Raw genomic sequence first — 22194 nt, 5'->3', positions numbered from 1 at the left:
AAGTTAAACAGTAATATAACGTTTATTTTTTCAAATATGTTTATATGTTTATTGACAGTTGGAAAGAAAAGTGTACATTCAGAGATAAGGAGAGAAGATTAGATAAGCTGCGGTTGATACAGTGTTAAACAGTCATCAATGCAGTAACAACTCTAACTCTCAAATACAAAGTAACTTGAATTTAACCTGAATGTCAGTTGTCAGTATTTATCAGCTTTATGCAGACTATGTCTGCGTGTGAACTCGATGGCTTAAATCATTTGTTGAGATGGAGTTTTTAGGCGACTTACAGAAGTGGTTGAAGGTCCGACAGATGTCGCTGGCACAGAGGTTTTAAACATTAAATACTGTACCGCAGGAAGAAGGAAAGATGCAGATCTGTGAAGGTTGCCATCACTGGTTGAAATGTTCTGAACAGTATTAACAATAAGCAAACCAGATATTAAATTGAATCAAAACCTTAACGAACCTAACAAACTAAAGAAATATAACCAAGCTGGTGTTCCCGCAGGACTAAGGCACTGTTTTAAAGCATTTCTGTTGTTTTGCCTCTATATGGTCTCCTGAGAAAAGCGAGTAGAAAAACTGTTGACTATTTTTATATTGAAGTCATGGCTTTGGTTTTTTAGAGAAATACATTTGGCAGAGGCAAAAATCTTACACTTAACTTTTTTGCAAAACTAAAACGCACAGAACTGGAACAAAATAAGGCATCTTTTTCTCCTCGGTGTGAAAGAGAAAGCATTGAGAACTGCACCAAACAGTCCAGGAAATATTGTACTAAAGCTGAAACAGTGAAAAAAATAAAAATTCTACATTACAAATGATTAAATACATCTACAGCAGTGTCGCTCTGCACAGAATCAATAACATTTTGTTATCTCTTTGACTGAAACAAGGGGATCAAAGGCTGCAGCTCTGTCTTCCTTAATGTGACTGAACATCGAAGCAGAAAAATCACATAAAAAAAAAAAACACATTTAACCCCAGCCACTGTTCCACTAGCAATTTGTTAATGTATTATAACATACTATACACACCTATATATAGTAAAGCAAGCAGAATATATAATAAAATCCTAAATATACCTAAGTTAATCATCTGAGCTTCAATTACACTTGACACTACAAAATAATATTTGCTTATACTGCATCAAATGCTTCCCTTTTTACTTCTACTGCAGCTAGAGTATAAAAAGGCACTTCAATACACATTTTATACACACACTAGTTCATTTCTGTGCATAAAGATGACCAAAGTATGATAACACACATATCAACATTTTAAAAATTGGTGATTTAAAAAAAAAAAAAAATCCATAAATAATGTTATTCTTACATATAAAATTTTTTAAAAATGCAATGGCTGCATCAGTATTAGCTCTACTGAACATTAATGCATAAGGGAAAAATTCTGCACTGACTGCATTAGTCATTTTAGGGGTTTCACATTTAAAGAGTTCAAATTTCCTAATGTGAAACAAACAATACTGAACAGGCAGGGAAATTGGTTGTCAAGTACCATTGGGTACAAAAAAAAAAAAAAAAAAAAAATCGAGGAGGTAGATATGGTCTCTACAACCTGTGCTTTAACGTGAAATGCACAGCTTGATTTTTTCAAATCAAGCCATATATGTTTGTTTGTGTGTCTTGTTTTTGTTGAGGGGGTTACAATAGTAATTGTATAATATACTAAAAGGTTGTTTCAAGCTGAAGCAATACTGAAGACAAAAGTTTATCTCTTAATATCATTAGGCTGTTCTTTGGTCTCCCTGAAAACTATCTAACAGTGCTTCAAGTACCATGACCCCTGACATGCTGATGCCATACCAGGTTGTCTGCATGTGAACTCTATGGCTTTAAATCACACGAACTTGGCTCTTTGATATAAACCATAATAAACAGACAGCAACAAATAATAACGGCACGTAATCCCAGAATCACTAAGAACTTAGTCTGAGTCACACCAAAGCCCAGTGAATCTTATTTGTTCTGTGATATGGTTTGTGGTGAGCCAAATCCGCACTGTAATGTCTTAAAATACACTGAAGATGTGAAACAAAATATGTGAGTCTTTGCTGGTGCCCATTTTGAAGGAACCTACAAAAATAAATCCTTCAGTTTCCCCAGTCCTCAGCACTTTAGTGTTGTCTAAGCCTCCACAGCAGCCAGGCTGTTGTTGGATTTGTACCCGTTGGCGTCCCTGTGGTTGAGCGCTACCATCTCCGAACCCAGGCCCCGCATGTCTTTGTCCTCCTTTTCCCTCAGCAGCAGTCTGCGGTAGTAGAACAGGTAACCTGGCAACAGGAAGCCAGCCAGGGAAATGATCAGGAGGCTGAGGTTGATCTGAAGGGAAAGGTGAGTGGAAACTTAGTCACACAGTTGTTGGTAGATGCCAGAGTTTATTCTGTCAGTGAGAACGGTGAGGACCAAACTAAATGTTTGCATTTCACATTACAGCAACGGCTGGATCGGAACAATTCTTCTGTTAATTATCGTTTACCGTTAAAACCAAGTATTTTTAACTAAAATTGTTCAGAAACTTGTATTTGCAGTAAATGCTAATATCAACGTGCATACACACAATTATTGTATTTATATGTAAATAAGTAACATGAAGACTAATATGTACAGGCATGTAAGTCTATAATTATTATTATTATAGACTTATGTGGATAATAGTGCACATTAGCTTAGTGATTTTGTTTAAACTTGTTTTTGTGGCAGTAATTCATCTACACCATGTTATTATAAGGTATTCACAAACTGTTTTACTATGATCAAAATGTCTTATTGAGACTGAGACATGAATATAACATGTACAATGGACAGGGCTTGTTTATATCTGTGTGTGGCATTACAAATTGTTCAGGCATGCAAAGAAAAGTGTGTATCCTCACCCAGTATGGATCTCCTTTCAGTGGTCCAACCATGGCGAGGAAGAGCGGCTGCTGCAGCAGAGCAAACACGGCGCTGATCATGGACTGGAGGCCTGTCAGGGTGCCAAAATGGTTGGACGGGTAGCTGCCAGAGAGGTAGTGGGTGGTTATCAAGAGTGAAACACCAAATGCAACTAGATTAATCAGGGAATAGCTAGTTGTTTCTGCTATTGACATTAAAGTTATGTTGAAAAATGGTAATTGACAGAGCACACAGGAATTAATCGAGGAAACAGTGACGATGGGCATTTCTCAGCTTGTAATACATATGACATCTGAGAGGTTGAGTTAAACAGACATTTTGACTGTATACAGGCCTATTTATGGACTAATACAGACTAAAGAATGATAAGAACTACAGAAACAACAAAGGGTTTAACACTACACTGTATCGTATCAGGTAAGATTACACTGCATCCTTCAAGACTAGATTCTAGATTCGATATTTTCAAAAGTGGCTTGAACAGTTCATCAATTCTGTTAAAAGAATATGTCAAATGAGTGTAGTGGTGTGGCCCATAAAACATCCCTGACTTTGTCTTTACATCTGGTTGCTTTTATCACACTGTAAAATGCTGCTTTACGTTTGGTGTTTACATGTTGCTGGAAAACAACTTTAAATGAGTCAGAAAAGAGTATTTTCTCAACATGAGGTCTTAAATAATGTAGGTCAAGCAGATGGTAGGGTTTAGGTTGAATAGGAATTATTTTAACTGCAAACTGATTTTCATTACTCTATTTTTTCAAAAAAATATTCAAAGAGTCCCTCATTGGGAATTTTGGGAAACTTTACACCCCTTAGGTAACATATCCAATTTGCTGTTAGACGTTGTGGTTGATGAATCAGCAGCACTCACACAGCAGCATAAAGGCCTCCGCAGCAGGAGTGGATGAAGCCTCGGACCATAGTGTGGAGGATGAAGGTCAAAATCTGAAGAAGAAAGAGGGAAAAGAGAAAATAAACCATATGATCTGCTGATCAGCCATTATTTATATTGGGACTATTAACAGTAATATTAATAATATCCTGGTTGACTTGTTTTTCAACTAACATATTATTTGTGTTTGTGTGTGTACTACCTGCAGGGGCAGGTTGTCTATGAGGGAGAAGACTCCAAAAAGGAGCAGCAGCATGTTGGTGAAGATGAAGGCTTTCATGGCATTGGTCAGTTTTTGGATCTTACGGTCTCTCCTGGGCCCATTGGTCTGTCTGATGGGGGCACAAGACAGAGGAGGTTTCACATTACAGGTATACCAGACCACTCCAATTACAATGACACCATCCAACATATATTTGACACAGTATGACTGTAGAGACAAAGACTGCACGTACCTCTGCTCTGTGCCTTCGAGGACAGTCTTCTCCTCTTCACACTCCTTCATCTTCCAGTCCATAATGTATCCGATCACAGGGCATGTGACCAGACAGAGCAGCTGCAGTGTGCCGAAGATGGACGAGTAGAAATCCACTGAGGGACAACACGTTAAATCAAATCAGCAAAAGCCTTAAAGAGATTTCCCAGACAACTTTAAGTATACAAATTGAAGTGCCACAGTAGTACTTTACTCACCACTCTTTTTTGCCTCGGTTTCCAGCTGTTTAGATGCTGAAACATATTAAAATAAACCCCATTAACAATTAGACATCTTAGGTTGGGAACAATGTATGAAAAAAAAACAAAACAGTAACTGTTGCTAAGGCTCTAAAGGTTGGACACTCACGATGCTCTTCACCATGGGTCACCAGAAACTCCAGCATTTTGTTCATCGCCCCCATGAAGAAGATGATCCTTAACTGTGTTATTCCCATTGTAACCAGACTCCACAGGAAGATGGGAGAGAATACTGACCGACGGAAAGGAACAGCATCTGAGAGAAAAGGAGACTTCTATCTTATATAATGCAAAGTTGCAGTTATTTGTTTTTATATACAGTGCTGTTTGTGCAAGTTCCGCAAAGGTGGTTATAGTTTCTTCATTGTCAGAGTTTTGAGTTACTCTCCCTAATTTCTTTTCAGCTGCCGCAGGGTTTAATGACTCACTGGGTGCAATTTCAGGTCCATTGGGTATTTTCTCTGTGGAGTGTCGAACGTCTCCATTTTTGTGGTTCAGTCCCTTTTCAACCTTCAGCTTTGATGAAGGCGGCTCTTGTAGAGTGATCTTACTGTTACAAACACACACACACACACGTTAGGGTTGGAGCGTAGGTTCTCATAACCATGCTTGTGCCTTGTTGTCATTGAGATCAGGTGGAGCAACAGACTGACCTGTAATCCACTTCGTCAGGTGTTGGGAAGCCTTCTGCAGGCCAGTTGATGAAACAGTTGAGAAAGACAGATCCAGCAAGACCCGCCCATACGAACATGATCACCTTGAAGGACACGCCTGCATCGAAGATCAGCTGGAAAAAATGCAAGCAAAAGGTAATGCGTGTTATTTTTTTCTTCTCTTATGTAAGACAAACATTCATACTCTCTAATTTTACTCATTATGTTGGTTTTGTCACACCCAAACAGAGGTTTATTGTAAAAAAAAAAAAAAAAAAAAAAAAATTTCTGTAGAGTGTGTCGCTATTACAGTCTATTTGTTAATGTAACCTCTTAGGTTTACCTTGACTCCAGGGAAGGTGACAGCAGAGGAGGCGTAGGAGCCGATCATCAGAGACATGATGGTGGAGCTCAGGGCACCAAACATGTTGGGGAGCTGCAAGGGAAGAGGAGGGAGGAAAGATGAACAAAATTATATCAGTAAACACAACATATGTCATTTCACTGACTAACTGAACAGGTTCAGACTTAATGTGTATTGCGTTAAGCCTGTGTGTTGTCTACATGTATAATCCTGAATCAAAAATGTAGTATCGCAGTATCTTATCCTGACCACCAGAGAGCAGCCTACTGTTTTTTCTAAGCAGGATGAGCCAGACTGGGAAAGTTCCTCTTAAACGGGACACTGAGAGCTGCTGATTTTTTTTTAGAGTAAGGTAGACTTTGAGACACACTCATAGTTTTTATTCTTGTACTTTCAACAAAATTCTAGTTAGAGTTAGGATTAAAATATTGTCGCCAAAACCAACCAGACAAAGTTTAGTGGGCTCAGTGGACAAAGTGCCGGGGGGCATGCACGACTCAGGGTAAAGTGGACAAGGTGTTGTGCACCAGGCGCTAACACATCATATATCAGGTCGACCTATTTACAGTAATAAGTAGCTTAGTGTACATAACAATGACCTATTGTGCTGGCAGAACACTTAGTGTCCTTCAATTAGATTTTCAATTGGGTCAATCACGATTATAAAAATCACATGTGGGATTGTGTGCTGCACGACAAGCTCACTATTCCTCCTCAGCGCTGACCACCTGACTGGTTGTCCAAACTGCTGGCGTCACCTGATCTACCTGCTGGATCATAGCTTCTTTTCTCTTTTCTTTACTTTACTTCTCTGGACCATTTGAATTATTCTAAACAGTTGTCTATTTACACATTCAACAACATGAGAATTCATTTATGTTACTGCAAGCAGCCCCTCTCACATATAGATAATGATTAATATCAATTGTATTTTAAATGTTATATGGGTGTGCTCTTTAACGTTTTTTGAAAATAGTCCCATACACGTGAATTCACGTTTTTCCTCTAAAAGTTGGGTGCTGTCTGATCAGGCAGTTGTGACACTAAGCGACTGGCAGAGTAAGGGCTGTGAGTTGCAGGGGTAAGCCGTTTTGAGAACTGACACAATGAGCTTGGCAAATGAACAGGAAGAGTCTTCCCCCGAATATATTTGAGAGAGAGTCTGACTGTCTGCTCGAGAAGAGAGAAAAAAAAAATCCCCAAGAACACTCATCCTCATTCAGGACTTCTGAGAATCAAAAAACTTCACAGTTCATCTGTGACTATAAACTGTGCAGTGGTGGACTCTGACTGCAGAGGTTTGTAGAATGTAGGCAAGAGGGCCCTTTGGAAACACTGGGGAGTTTGCATCTTTTACAAATGTTAAAGCAAAGATGTTCCAGCAATGTGAAATGCCAGCTAACTGATGAAAGGGAAATGCGTGCATGTGCAGGTGCCAGCAGCAGGCGTCATTCCCACCACTGTGCTCTGGCAGTTCTCATTAAATTCATATTTTACACAGGACCACGTGTCCTGCAAGCTGATTCTGCCAGACCCCGACAGACACACATGACCGTATACAAAGGGCAACTGGAGTCGGAAAGTCAAACACAAATGGAGCTTTGGCCATTCGCATGTCACAACTAATCAGTCCAGCCTCTATTCCTGCTGTGCTCACTCAACTTGGGTGTTGTAAGTTTAATTAAGATCTTAATCACCAAGAGAAAAGGCCAAAAAGTAGCAGAATGAGCACTGAAGTTCTGATGCAATGCTGAACGTGTTGAAGTTAGATGCAGGGTGAGAAAGTGGACCATAAGGGGACAGAGAAAGGACAGGGGCTGGTAAATAATAAGCAAGGACAGAAATGATGAAAACAAGAGATAGTGGGAGGAACATTTGTTTAGTTTGACTGATCTCCCTCAAACGACAGCTGCAGCCCCTCTCTCTGTGGAGCTCCCAGCAGGAAACACCAAACCACAGCTGATTAGCACTGGCTTCTTTTCCCCACCTCAACACTGCCTCCCTTTCTCCCATTGCAGGGTCAAACCCTTATCCCTCAGTGTTGGCACAGGGCTCTCGTCCAGCTGCAGTGGACTTACATGACATGAAAAGTGGTCAAATGTAAAGATGGTGTTTGATCTGCCCTGAGTCGAATCCTCAAGCCTCAACATGTGACTCCTGTTTTATCGTTTCTTTGCTTTGCATGTGTAAGACTGACAGATCACCAAACTCCCAACAGTTGAAGGAATTTTTCTCATTGGGGAATGACCAAACAGGCTGCTGCATACAGCCAATAATTAAGGGCATACTTATGTCTTACAACAAATGCAAGAGAACCTTCCTCATACCTTCAACGCCATTGTGTTACACAAGCTGACAGACATGTCATACTTGACTGACATCCATATTGGCAGTTAAGAATGTGAGAAACAGGATTTCCTGAAAGTGGTGTGTAACCGGAAATGATATGGCCCACAGCAAACAGAGGCAGAAGAGAATCTATTCTATGTTTTCCACCCATACCTCCAAAAACTCCAAACATCAAAATGCAATGCAAGGGAAGAAAGGAGAGACAGCTGCAATTAGCTGCAGGGTAAACCTCAAACCTTTAACTGTGCTGTTCCTGATTTATAGAACCTTTCTGTCTGCATCACAGGCTCTCATTATGGTTTTCATTCAGGTACAGGGAAATTCTGTGTTAATTTATCACTATGAAAGGGACATCTTTTAAAAATGAACTAAAAAAATGTTTTTACAAGTCTCCTCTGTTTTCTTATTTTTATGCCCTTTCAAAACATACAATGTTATCAGCTGTAGTGTATCTATGTACACACACACACACACACACACACACACACACACACACACACACACACACATCAGGTACTAAAACAATTGTTTTTTTTTTACTAAGTGATTCATTCATTTACATTTAATCTCTGTTTACAGAGACTCCTGTTTTTGTGTACAATGTGACAAAGTAGCTATTATTACTATACACAGAAAATACACACACAATGCAAATACAAATAGTGTCTGTAGCCAAAGGAGAGAGCACTTCCTTGATCAAGGTCATAAGATTATTTCATCAGGAATTTCATAAGTGTTGGTGATAACATTTTAAAGCATTTTGTGCTGACAGATTACTGTTTGGAATACTGTAATTTGTGCACTACATGTATTTTGTTATTGTCTATTATGAATTGTCTAATGCAATTTCATTTAATCACATGACAGACCTTGTATATCAGGGGCTTATGTCCCTCATTACAGGCTGGACATGTGATCTATACTGACAACAACTGAAAGGTCTATAATAGCCTATTGTAATCCATTTGCAGCTATTACCCTCGAGCGTATTTTAGATGATGACAGGATCTGTGGGTATGACCCTCAGGCTTTGTTCTCTGCTGACATTCGCTCGTCAGAACAATGACAACGTAGAGGTCAATCAGTGCCGGTACCAAACAGGTTAGAGTCACAGAGGGAAGGAGAGATACACAGGTCAGACAATGAGGAGGTGGGACTGAACATTACTTCACTGTGTGTGCGTGTGAAAGTGTTGTTTGAACATTAATCTGATTACACAGTCACATTTTGTTCCTTTCTGAGGACAACATGTAAGTTTCCATGATCGAAATCATGATGCAGCATTGCTGGTTAGGGTTAGACTGGGGGTTATTACCACTGGGGTCTACAGAAAATGAATGTAAGTCAATTAAATGGCTTCTGAAGTGAAAACTGTGTACCTAATAAATTATCTTCTTGTTTTTGAGTGTGATTAATAGTATAGAATAGAAAGAGCACAATCCCTCACTGTGTGCGGGTTAAATAATTGTGTTAGTGGACAGAAATAAAAGAAGTTTCCATGTTGTTATGTAAACAGCCTCCCTTGTCAGATACAAGATGCCCCACTGATAATTTGAGGTGTCAAAAAGATGTGTATCTTCATCCTGACTCATGTAAAACTGAGGCTCCATGAGTGGGATGCATTTTCCCACAAATGCCCTGTGATTTTACAGAGAATGCAAAAAGACAGCTTGTATTATAATTTGTACTGTGTGATGAACTCCATTTTGTTTTTAGTTCTGGATTAGAAAAGCACAACTTTCTACTTTTAATAACGGCTTTCCATTGTGTGGAAAAACGCACTACTGGACTTGGGTTGTATGAAATGTATATTACACAAAGTGTCCTTGAACAAGACACTGCACCCCAAATTGCTCCTGATGGTTAAACCAGCAACGCGTGGCCCTGTGTTCCATCTAAAGATTTAATGACTGACCAGCACGAGGTAGTTGCATAATACAGGGATTCAAAGCATCTGCTGTCATTAAAATTAAAGAAGGATTGTGCGATATTAACAAAAAGGCATCATAATGCCATTTGGCATCCCTGTCAGCAGTTGTCATGGTGACAAACAGGCACAGATGATTATAAAATGTGTTTTTAACCTGTGTAGTGGACAGAGACACAGAGAGAAAGGTGTTTTAGTTCCTTTCTACAAATCCAGCCTACAGGGAGCATGCAGAGGAGGGTGTCATCTGTTCACACACACTCACAGCTTGGACTCTTATTATCTAAGCATCTGTTTCATGTTCATCTCCCTGTGTGTATATAAGCATGCAAACACATTTGTACATCCACATGTGTGCACAGTCATGCAGAGTTGAAATGGTTGTGCTGTGCAAGAGAGAGAGTAGGAAGATGAGAAGAAAGGGAGGAAGTGAAAAGCAGAATAGAAAAGCAGCATGGCCTTGGCTGTTTTGATAGAGGTTAGTGGGCTGAGCTTTGGGTTGGGGGGGGGCGTGTAGTCAACTGTAGACTGTTATTGGTGGAAACACAAGTGAGAGACTTTCCATCTGCGACAGGTCATGTGCAGCTCTGACGGAAACAAACGCACACGCTGTACCAACACATGGCACAAACCTAAATACTCGGCAGGACACAGGGTAGAGAGCCGCCGGCAACATTGTAACACGCTTAGTAATGCAGGTACCAGCTGACACATCACACGCAGCTACACATGCCTGATGTGAAGACAAACAAACATAGCCCCCAGTCTCAACACACACTGTTTCCTCAGCTGAGACAAATAGAGGCCCCGACCATGCTGAGACTCTCTGCTACTAAAACTCCTCTGCTCATCTGTTCCAGAAAGTCAACACAACATTAGTACTTTTTCAGAATATCGGTTATGTAAGCACAGAGACGTTTTGCAATTTCAGCTCTATAATGCAGAACAGACTGAACAGCACCGTCAGAAATAAAAAAGGCATACTCTGCATTGGTTCCAAACTGAGACTAATGTCGTTATGAATGATGGAAGAGATAAGGTGAGAGAAGACAGAGCTTCTGCAGGCTTATTTTAACTTCTCATGTTTTCTGGTTTGAATGTTTAACAAGTGAAACACCGAAACGGAAGGAAAAAGAGAGACTGGTCTATTTCGTTTGGATCCATACGAACATGTGTCATTTAAAATGGTTAATAACTGTACCTTGAATGACTGGTCCTGCTCGTAATAAACACTATATTATGTTCTGGGTGTCCTGATCCGCCAGACAGCTTTAAATAAACTGTTAATGTAGTACATAGACAGTATTTTTGGAACATGATCCACCCTGTCATCAAAGTAAAGGTCCCACTCATCATGTGGACTGTGTGTCTGCAGATTTATGAACTTTAACACTATGCAATGTTCATCTGCAGTTCACTGAAGATGTACGTTTGTGCTAATGACCTCCAAATTGTCACAACATGACATTACCAAGGGCTGTGTAAATACAGACATATCTGTCGAGATTAAACAGTCAGAATCTCTGTCTTTTGCTACTTTCTAGTCGTCATGTGCCTCACCGTGAGGGAGGTGAAGGTCAGGCAGATGCCTCCAAAGCCGTTCAGGGAGAGAGCCAAGAAAATGAGCGCTGACAGAACTGCAGGAAAGACACAGAAGAAGAGTTAAAACCTAAATCCACCTTGTATGGAGATAGATGAGTTGATCTGACAGGGGCTTTGGCATTTAATACAAGATATAACCACTGTGATTTCAATATGTGGCGTGAAGGCCACTGCTCCACATGAAATAGTCACACGATTCCCCTTTGAAAGTATGCAACTGCCATTTCTAACTGCACCTTCATACTTAGCCATGAGCCCAACAAGTAGTTGCTTTTCCAGACGCTCATTTAGCCATGTAATCTTAAAGTCATGACCTCAGGCTGTGGGCTTCTAGCTGTCAATTCACATTAAATTGAACAATAACTGTAAGAGCATGACTTCCTGCAAGGTGGATTTTTTTTTATGCTACACAGCAAGCAGATACTTTTACAGCAACATCTATATGCCACATTTTTCAGTTAAACTGATATCCAGCACATGTATTAGAGCATTTATATTCGTACTCACCAAGAGGTTTGTAGGCAGACACCGCCATCATAATACACGACAGGCCGAAACATAAACTGCAAAGAAAGAACGCAACAGGGAAATCACACGTCGGACCTTGATGAACAAATCATAAAGCCTGAATAGAATCAGTCAGGAAAGATAAGGACAGAGCTCCACAATTTAAACCACTCTTCCTGCTTCTGCATCTCTGTTTCACCTTTTGTCAAGTCAATGTCCATCAGAGCAGGTAAAACCGATTCACAATCACTTGTGACACATTGGTATCTCTGGCGTTTAACTGACTTGGTGTTATACTGTGCTGATTAAGTGTTCCCTTAATTTGTTCTATCTAACTATATCTTAGGATGCTGAAAGTCAGACATTCAAATTTGTGTTTGCACATATAAACACAGAAACTCCCAAGAGGAGTTAGAAATACCACAGGGCTTCTTTGTTTGAAGATGTGTGAGTCATACGATTCCCACATTATTAAGTGCATGTGAGTTTAGTATGACCTGCCCATGTGCACGAAAGGTAATACGTAGATAATTTGCACAAGTCACAAATCAGCTAAGTTGCTGGTTAAATGCAAAATGCTTTGATATCTATCTCTACGTTTTTAAACTTTCATTTCACTAACAAAGCATCTGATACAACGATTGAATTTGCCTTAAACACTCAGAGAGAGAAAATGCATGTGCATGTTTTTCTGTGGGTGTGAAGTGGGTTTTAAAATTTGATTGTGTCTATTAGCGTGTCTTGTGAAGATACTACTGGCAGTCCATCTATCAACTGAAATTGCATTCACGCTTCCCCATTCAGTGTAAAGGAATTTCACTACTATAAACATTGACACAATGTGTACACTCACACATGCTCACAGAATAGTGCCCCACCTACACTGACTGATTTGCAGTCGAAAGGCAAATCTTTCTCCTCTCACTTTGGGAATGTTGTCTGTCGGACTTGACCATCATATTATTAATAAATGAAAATAAAATTGCACAGGGGCCGCTGGTGGTGTAGCGATAGTGCTAAAAAAGACACCATAACCTGCCAAAACCCCCAGTCACACAGCACATGGATTTACAAACATGACGGAAGTATTTTACAACCGGTACCTTCCCATGAGGCGAATTGGGCGTGGCCCAAACTTGTCCATCAGGATACCGAGTGGCAGGGTGGTAGCGCTGAGCAAGAAGGAACCAATGGTGAAGCCCAGATTCAACATTTCTTCCTGCTCTACACAGCTGGGCCACTCTTTCCCCTCACCATCAGAGGAGTTGCCCAGAGGCACAACCACTGAGTCATTCTCTGTGGGAACCAGCGAGTCAGACCAATGAGAGGTGGGGAGGGGTAACACAATGTGTACACAGACGGCATACAGAATTTATGGTCCCTTTTCTACAATCAATTCAAAACCCTGCTTATGTTATAGTTTACATGCTGAAGACACTTGGAAAAAATAACAATCAAGATGGTACAAGTATGGTTATTATGTTTTTAGTCCTTCTGAAGAGCAACTGTGTCTTCAGGAATAAAACATTAAGATTCACTGACACTGAATTTACCTAAGCACAGGTAGGAGTAGAAGCCCTCCTTTTTCAGCATGATGAGCAGAGAGGCCCAGCCCAGAAGAACAGCTGAACATAGCAGGTTTTCAAACACTGCTGTCACAGCCATCCACCAGCGCCTCTTGTAGGCTTGGATGAGAGAAGGTGCCATCGCTGCTCCTCTGTGATGGTGGAGAGAAGAAAAGGGAGGAAGAATGAGGACAGGAACATTTATAGTACCTAAAAAATTGTTAGTCGAATGACAACAGACAAAAAGTTTGATCATTGATTATCATGCAAAAAAAAAAACAAACAAAAAAAAAAAAACATTTTGCAGGATCTAGCTTTTCAAACATGAAGATTTCTTGCTTTATCACTGAAATCAGGAAATGCTATGGTTTTGTATCAGTGGTGAGACAAAACAAGCCATTTTCAGATATTTTAGTGGACAAACAATAGAACAGAAATTTTATTTATGAATAATATTAATTCTTTTAGAGCTGGGATAGGCTCCAGCGGATCCCCGTGACCCTGAACAGGAAAAGCGGGTATAGAAGATGGATGGATGGATGGATGGATTAATTCTTTTAGACGTACAGTGCTATCATTCCATCATGAAACAGCTTACAAGATGTTTCAACTAGAGTTTAAAAGAATCCCATTACAGGTATCAGTAAGTCCAAACTATTGATCCCTGTATAAACATGTCTGTCCCTAGAAAGGTCATCCTCTTTTTTTGTTCTGTTGAGAGTTCCACTATATGAAAAAAAAAAACTACAATATTTCATTACACCCACTTCACTGGGGAGATCTGATGGGAGTCCCTTGACACAGTACATTTTTCTCTCTGTTTACCTAAAGCATGCTCTGGTGACCAGTCTTTTATTTTGTAAATCCCATTTGACTACCTGACACCTTGTGGGGCATTGTCCTCAGCAATCCCCCCACTGTGCTGTCTGTAGAGCAGCTATTTCACTCCTGGTTTGACCACTTCAAGTCTTTTGTCCTAGAAATAGGGGCAGCAGCCAAATAGGCTGACGTTTCCATCTGAAAGCAGCACAGGATTTTTAACGGCATGTAACCACAGTTTAGTTTTATCTCACTGGGTCAAAAGTAAGTGGTGATGCGGCTTTTGCACAAACAGTAACACCCAAACAGAAGAGAAGACTCTTGATGTGACTGATCAAATAAAGTCAGTTGTGACCACCTTTAAGGCGTGCGTGCGTGCACACACACACACACACACACACACACACACACACACACACACACACACACACACAACAGTCACTGTAACCTGTAAAGGACCAAAACACAAAAATATAATCAGCTATTTGATTTGGCAGTGAACCAGGGTAGTATGTCACAGGAAACATTACTCTCTTAACATAATGTGTATGTAGATGTGTGTGTGTGCTAGAGAAAGCGAGAGGATCTAATGGGACAAATTTGTCTCTGCGTGTGCCTGTGAGTCTGTGCATGTGCTCATGAGGGGCGCGCGTAATGCGATTATCCATAGCCCAGCGAACTGCCTTTGTGCTTGACGGAGAGTTTGAAAGGAGGGATTTCTTTGTAACTGACACCCTACACCGAAAACCACTTAGTGTACAAATACATGAGAAAGGGCTCATTCGCTCTGCCCATATGTAGCCTAGAGAGCACAGGACACCAGTAAATGGTGAAAGATTAGCTCATTGTGACTTCATCAAGTGTCTTATATAGTCTGACTAACAATAAAAAAAACAAACATTCAACTTGCTTTAATTTAAGTACAAGAAAAGCAGCATATTTACACATGAGCTGTGTCATTATAGCCTGCCTTTGTTTGCTGAATTTCGGTTAGTCACTGTGTCACTTAATGGTTCATTAATTCCCTATGTTTACTCTGTGTACACGTTGCGAACACACACACACAGAAACATGCAGAACTAGTCCCAGAGCTGTCCACTGTGTGGAAACCAGAATAAAAAATTAAATATTTGTATTTTCTTATGCGTGGACAGACAGAACAGTCTTTCACACATGAACAGACAGTCCATTAAAACCTAAGTATAGAGGCTGCTGTCACGCGGGTTGGATTTAGGGTGCTTTTAGTGCACCATGTACATCAACACACACACACACACACACACACACACACACACGCACACGCACACGCACACGCACAATGCATACTAAACATTGCAGTCACCACTCCAGAGACAACGCTGTAAATGTAACTCATGACTGCTCTATGTCATGGAAACAGTGTGTATTTGAGCTCAGGCTATTAAACCACCTGGCTCCATGTGAGACCCAAACACACGCATGTTCAACACAACGAGCTGATCTGCTGTCTCCACCTCTGCTGTCTCCACCTCTGCTTATCATCAGTCTTCCTCTTTTTTCCCGCCTTTTGTGTAGTATAACAACACTGTAATAACGTCTCTTTTTTTTTTGGCACGACAAAGACCATTTTGACAACTTCTAACTAAATGTTACACGTAATAAGGGCGTAGTGATGCGGGAATGTCAATGCACAACAAATATTTGCAAACAAGTTACAGCAAGAAGACGCAGAATGTATTAAGAGTTGGCAAGTAGTTGTAAATGCTTGTCATAACACTGTGAAAGTGTGTGTGCGCATGAATGGGTGTGTGAGAGCAGGTGAGGTCTGAGACCAAATAAGGAGGCCGGATCTTGAAATACCTGAGCTCTGAGCTTAATGATGCAATGTTGCCACAGTCTTGGCTATGGAGGAAGTTTGTATTAGTATAATAAAGTTTAACATTTTCTACAACTTCTGTATTAAACTGTGTTGACCACGTTTTATTTAACTCGTCACGTGCCCTGTTTTGTTTCCCAGTCTTAACGCAGCTGCTGCTCCCAAACCAGCCAAGTCCAGCCGCATCCTACTCTTAGTTGCTTGACCTTGACCAGCTATGTTTATCAACCTCCGCAGGACACAAAGGACCACAGGACAAACTCTTTATCCTCACAAGTTTCCAAGAACATAAACCAGACACTGTAGGAGCCTCTGTTCCCCAAGGAGTCCAAGAACCCCTGAAGGTGCCTGCGCGGCAAACAGCTGTCTCTCCATAGCCTTGACCTCAGCTCAGGGTCTGATTACCTACACAGGGAGGCCGCTGCTGAAAATGCCTGTCCCCAAGCAAGTCTGTTGCTGCATTCATGTGCTGTCAGAAATGTCGGCATTCTGACTCCAACACTAACTATGGCCAAACAGTAGCAGATAACTAGAGCCCCTAGTTTCCTGTGATACCTGCAGATTGGTGACAGTGAAGGCTTAAAAGACTTGATTGAATAATTATTTAAGGACTCTGTAAAGAAATAAATACTATACAATTAGGTGATTAATAATTTAGTCGACTTACATAAAATTAATCAGCAACTATTTTCCTGCTTTTCCTACTTTAATCTTTTCAAATCCGATTGTTTGTTGTTAATTGTCTCACATTGGAGTGAATGAATAATCCTACGGTTCCTCACACTGTTACACAGTATGAACAAAATGATGATGAATGATCACCCCTAGGGGTCTGAGAGAGAATTTGATGATCACAATAAAGCAACATTAGTGACAGGTCAGTTATTACACATTACTCTGAATCGAGCCATTCAGCATGTGGACTTCTATTTTTGTTACTTTAAGCAAGTTTTTCTGATGATATTTCTTCACTTTTATTGAAGTAACATTTTGAAGGCACGAATTTGACCTCTAACAGAGTATTTCTGTACCGTGATACTACCTGCCTTTTTAAAAGTCGGATAATTAAACGTTTCTATAAAATCTGACTTTAATGGGTACACGTGAAGGCAACATGGAGAATGTCTTTAAATCCTGAAACGAAGTCTCTGACTTCTAGTTCAGTGAAAACCAGAGAACAATAAACCAGTCTAACTACAGCACTGTAGATCTACGAGACGACACATGAGCACTGAAGCTGACCTGAGTAACGTAAAACCAAGGATGGAGCCTGGAGCTGGAACAACGTGGGGACTCACCTCAAGTCACTTCCGAAACAGGACGCTGCTCTCACGGCGACGTCTCACTCATCATTCTTTTGTTTTTTACCTCTCACCCCAAAACGTCCATCCTTTTCGTGTTAAACCCACACAGGAGCTGCTCGTAGCGCACAACGAATAAATATACCTTTTAAATAAGTCAGCCCCTGTATCATCAATGTTTCCTATGAGCCGTAAAAAGTTATCTCTGTCTCGTGCCACGTGTATCTGCAGCCGGTCGGTCCTGTATATCACCCTCAACACTGTCGGGACTATTAACACACGACACCAAACATATGGGTTATTGAAGGAGGGAGACTCGGTGACTTACCTGTTTGGCTCCTCAGACTTGGAGAACAAAGCCTTTAAAAGTCTTCTGTCGCTCACCCAGGGCCAACAATGCTGATGCAAGATTAGCTTTCACCGCGTGTTGCTTTTTCCGTGATGGTCTGTCCGAGAGCCTGACAGCTAAGTTTCTCTGTTTCTCTGCTCAGCTTCCTCCCTTCCTTTTACTTCCTTCTCTTTTCTTTCTTTCTTTTTCTTTCTTCCTTTCTTTCTTTTTCTTTCTTTCTTTCAGGTTAGGTTTCGTGTGAGACGCTTTTGTCTCCCTAGGTTTCATCAGCAGCTCCCCCTCTTTTCCTACTTCGCTTATATTTCCCTCCCTCTTGCGTTCTGCCGTCGAGGGTGGAGAAAAGTCACTATACTATAGTGTAGAACTGGAAGGAGCCTGCAGCCAGATTAAGCTAATCACTTTCTGACACTTACACAATATTAATTGGGTTTTATGACAACAATCTTTTTTTTCTTTTCTTGTGATCTGATGATGGAAACTTATACAAAAAGTCATGGAGGCAAGTGGAAAGTACTTAAACCAGAGTAAAGATTGTATGTAGTGTGTATGCTGGGGCCTTAGGGATCTGCTTATAAACTCTGAGACAACTGGAGTTTGAAGAGGTTATGGCAGATGCTCAGCTGGAGACAGACACACAGATACACTCCTGCACAGTCAGTGTGTTTATTGCAGGAAGGCTGGAACCACCACACTGTTGGCTGTGTGGGTCCATCCATCCATTATCCACCTCTTATCTTGGTACATCGGGGAGGGGACGGGGGCTGCAGACAGTTCCAGCTGACATCTGGTGAGAGGTGGGGTACACCCTGGACTGATCGGCGGTTTATCACAGGGCTGACACACACAGGCACACAAACACTCACATTCACACCTAAGGGTAATTAGTCTAATCCCAAACTGCATGTGTTTGGACTGAGGGAGGAAGCTGGAGTACCTGGAGAAAACCCATCTACTTATTGGAAGAGCATGCAAACTCTACACAGACACATCAACAGGATTTGAAGCCAGAGCCATCTAACACAGTGAGGCAACTGTGCCGACCACCGCCCCACCACCCCCCTCGAATTCCAGCACATAAAGTGAGTTAAAAAATTCTATTCCTTTCTGTCTGTTTTTGGTACAAGCTATAAGACTTTTGCTTAAATTGTGAACCACATGTTCAAATTACATTGACTGATGAGAATACTGCCCTACTGGAAATCCACTGGGTGGGTATTCTAAGCAAAGACCTTCAGATTTATTAGGTCTCTAAAGAGGATCCTTTGACCCTCAAGTTCCATTTCAAACACAGATGGCCAGCCATTTAAAAACACAAGGTATGTTAGAGTGGTAATTATATTCTACAAAGGTGTTAATCATTTTATACATAGTATAGATCATCTGCTTATATCAGCTTAACCTTCCTATGTGCACTGAGCCTCCATCTTTATTACTTTCTGAGATTGACGGCTGAGCTCCAGCAATTCTCTATAATCTGGTAATTCTCTAGTAATTCTGGTTTCCATATAAAGGTGTTGGTCCTGCTTATTCATGAGTGCAACAGGTCAAATCCCCACCACAAAAGAAAATCTGCACGCTGCTGGGCTCTACAGGGAAGAGTCGACTTTTTCATTTCAAACCTGAGGCGATTTGCCATATAGTGTGACTGGTCACAGCTTCACACTTGGTCATGAAACGGGGCCAAATCCAAGAACTCTGGGCCCCCAATTTCTTAATAAGGTAATCCTGTTGGAATTCGTGTGAGCTGTCTCTGGCTGTGAGCACCTGGAAATGTGACCTTTAACCCCACCTGCAAATCCATGAGAACACCTCATGTTGACAGTGCCATAATGCACTTTCTTCGTAGTGGTGAAGGACACAGAGAGAGTAGACCCACACAGTATCTCAGTAAGGAAGCTTTGCGATAATTAAAACTTTGGTGAAATGTATAATGTGTGACCATGATGAAAGGCTAAAGACAAGAGTAGACGTAGGATTATTACAACTCAATAAACTAGTGTAAAATAAAATGAAGTTGAGGAGGGTCAGTTGTGAGAAGTGTAAGTGCAGTATTTTACAGTTTTGAAGTATGTTTTGAGCAAATTAAATGACCATGTCTGAATCTTTGCAGACGTGTCAATATAATATATTCATTTTAACCTTTAATCCCATCATCTCCAGGGAAATGAAACTTCTCTTCTGAAATAAAAAGTGAAATACAGTTTTCTACAATTTATTGCTATAGCAGCATATGTTATGCACATTATTCTTACGTCTGTCTTTGTGTCAACTTAGGGCAACCATGTGTGTCTGGATCCAAAAACTCTCAGATCATCACACTCATCCATGGTAACTGCAGTTTTCCTGTCACTCCACAGCTTCACTCATTCTCACATTTTTACCCAAATTTAGTCAATTTACTAAAAATCGGGGCTTCGAAATACCAGTTCAGATTCATGCATGTCAGATTTGTCATGTTAATGTTATTTCTACAGTTAGTGCCATATTGTTTACATGTAAACAATAATTGTCATTGTTTGTTTTTGTTTTTTTGTTTTTTCCATTTTACTATTTGACAGAATTTTTTGAGAGATGTGGATGCAAATTCTGCAGCCTGCTCCATCTTGGACTCCTGATAGAGAGCTCCACCTGCTGGACAGACAGCATTACTAGCGTTCAGAGAAAATATGTTATTTCCCTTCACCCCTTTAATAACAATTACAGCTTCTTTACAATGCAATGAGTTGTGTGTATTCTTCCGCTATGGGAGCCACTCAGTGGAAACAATATGATGTTTCCATTATCATAATGGAGATTTTTTTTTTATTATTATTTTCAGCACCAGGGAAGTTAAAGGCCAAAGCAAGATTCATAGCGCCATCTGGTATTAAGTGTTTTCAACAGCCTGCAGTCTCCCCATTCACTGTGCTGCCCTACTGCCCAAAGCTGCAATTGAAATGAAATTTGTATGAATTCACTGATGGGTGACACATTTGTCAAATCAGCCACAACATACCTCAAACATTTGATTTGCCTGATAGTAAGAAGGTTTCAGGTTCAGTCCCTGGTCTTTCAGTGTGGAGCTTGCATGTGTACTCTGACTTCTTCCCAGAGTTCAAATGTATGCAGGCTGGGGTTAGGTTAATTGGTGACTCTAAATTGCCCAAAGGTGTGAATGTGTGTGTGCCTGTGTGTTAACACCGCCCTGCCCCCAGTGCCAGCCGGAATTGGCTCTGTTCTGTTTAAACTATGACTTTAACTTAGCGGTTCACACTCATGTGGTCACATGAAATTTACAAGACTACAAAATAAAGACGTGCACTCGAAAAAGAAAGTTTAAAAAAGAAAACATCTGGTAAATCAAATTTGCACATTTGAGAAACACATTTCATTGCTCAGAAGGGCAGAAATTATGATAATAAGTGCCAGCTCTAACAGGAATTATTTCAATATGGAAAACAAAGCAAGGATCAAAACCCAGACCACATTTTAATATCTGATCATAATAAACAATTTACACAGTGTAACCAAACCTTTGGTTCCCTTTCCTCCACTGGGATGTCTTGCATTTAGCTATTTTTCAAAGTCCCTGCTATTCTCATCAGGCTATTTCAAATATTTTGTATGAACCATGAGCCCGTGAGAAAAGAAACTGCTTCACACAAAGCTTTACAGTGAGTTATGGTTGAATAGTAAGTTGAAAAAAAACAGGGTTTTCATCATGTGTGGACTTGATGAAAGATGTGAAGATGTGTCTATTTGATGGTGGAGTGCAGAAAAACATCTGAAACCCAGGCAGACAGTGAAAGGGCTGCAAAGAAGGCAAAACAGAAAATGTTGCTCCTATCCCAAAGCGGTCAGCACACGTTATTCGTATTTCATGCTAACTTTGCCACAAAGTATCCCCATCACAAACAAGACTTGGCACTGTCAACTGTGTTTTTTGTTTAGGGGACTCATGTTTGTAGAAATATATATATCCTTATATGCACATGCTTCTAAATTATGGGAAGTGGTGTTTGTCTTTGCTTTAATGTGCAACACTGAAGTGAAAAAATCAAGCATTTGAAATGAGACAAATTACACACTGCTATGTTCCTCTGCAATACTCACTTCAAAATACCACTTTTCTTTTGAATGTTAAACTTTGCTGACATCAGTAGAAAGCCCATCACATGAATGGAGAACAGTTAGAAACAGATCCTTCTCCACAGTGTGCATTCCTCTCACTGACCTACTGTTAAAGTCAGAACTGATTCAACCCAAGAGACGTTTGTGGTTCTCGAGCATGAAGTGCTTGTTTTATTTTCCAGCCTTTCAGCAAATATAATCGGTCTTTTTCACAACAGGCGTTTTGACTTGTTGTATCAGGA

At 40.5% G+C, this 22194-nt stretch overlaps 1 protein-coding gene and 1 long non-coding RNA gene across 3 annotated transcripts; one reads left to right on the top strand and one right to left on the bottom strand.

Annotated features, from left to right (window-relative positions):
• Positions 1 to 48: 48 nt before the first annotated feature.
• slc43a1a (solute carrier family 43 member 1a) lies at positions 49 to 18153 on the bottom strand. Of its 2 annotated transcripts, XM_026330274.1 has the most exons (15): positions 17822 to 18153; positions 13507 to 13670; positions 13057 to 13249; positions 11954 to 12009; positions 11405 to 11481; positions 5548 to 5640; positions 5205 to 5338; positions 4980 to 5101; positions 4661 to 4807; positions 4510 to 4545; positions 4272 to 4407; positions 4019 to 4148; positions 3796 to 3869; positions 2900 to 3023; positions 2151 to 2345 (listed from the first exon to the last, which is right to left on the bottom strand). In XM_026330274.1, the coding sequence occupies exons 2-15, from the start codon at positions 13658 to 13660 to the stop codon at positions 2151 to 2153; spliced, it is 1671 nt and encodes a 556-aa protein (XP_026186059.1). In that variant the 5' UTR covers positions 13661 to 13670; positions 17822 to 18153. The 2 variants fall into 2 exon arrangements, with proteins under 2 accessions (XP_026186060.1, XP_026186059.1); XM_026330275.1 differs by lacking the exon at positions 17822 to 18153 and having other exon boundaries at positions 49 to 2345; positions 13507 to 13660.
• Positions 18154 to 18753: 600 nt separating this feature from the next.
• On the top strand, positions 18754 to 20527 carry LOC113144858 (uncharacterized). Its single transcript, XR_003297190.1, has 3 exons — positions 18754 to 18921; positions 20117 to 20170; positions 20401 to 20527. It is a non-coding gene; the product is annotated as an uncharacterized LOC113144858 (long non-coding RNA).
• Positions 20528 to 22194: the final 1667 nt, after the last annotated feature.

This window comes from Mastacembelus armatus, chromosome 10 (genome assembly GCF_900324485.2).
Source record: "Mastacembelus armatus chromosome 10, fMasArm1.2, whole genome shotgun sequence".
NCBI lineage: Eukaryota > Metazoa > Chordata > Actinopteri > Synbranchiformes > Mastacembelidae > Mastacembelus > Mastacembelus armatus.
Note: the sequence above shows the minus strand (reverse complement) of the source record. Positions and strands in the feature narration are given on the sequence as shown.

Bases quoted from the DNA above. Each gene is read 5' to 3' on its own strand.
- slc43a1a (XM_026330274.1), bottom strand. From the start codon at position 13,660: ATGGCACCTTCTCTCATCCAAGCCTACAAGAGGCGCTGGTGGATGGCT. The intron at 12,010-13,056 runs GTACCGGTTGTA...CTTTCTTTGCAG, and splicing joins CCAATTCGCCTCATGGGAAG to TTTATGTTTCGGCCTGTCGT. The intron at 5,641-11,404 runs GTGAGGCACATG...CTTCCCTTGCAG, and splicing joins TGACCTTCACCTCCCTCACG to CTCCCCAACATGTTTGGTGC.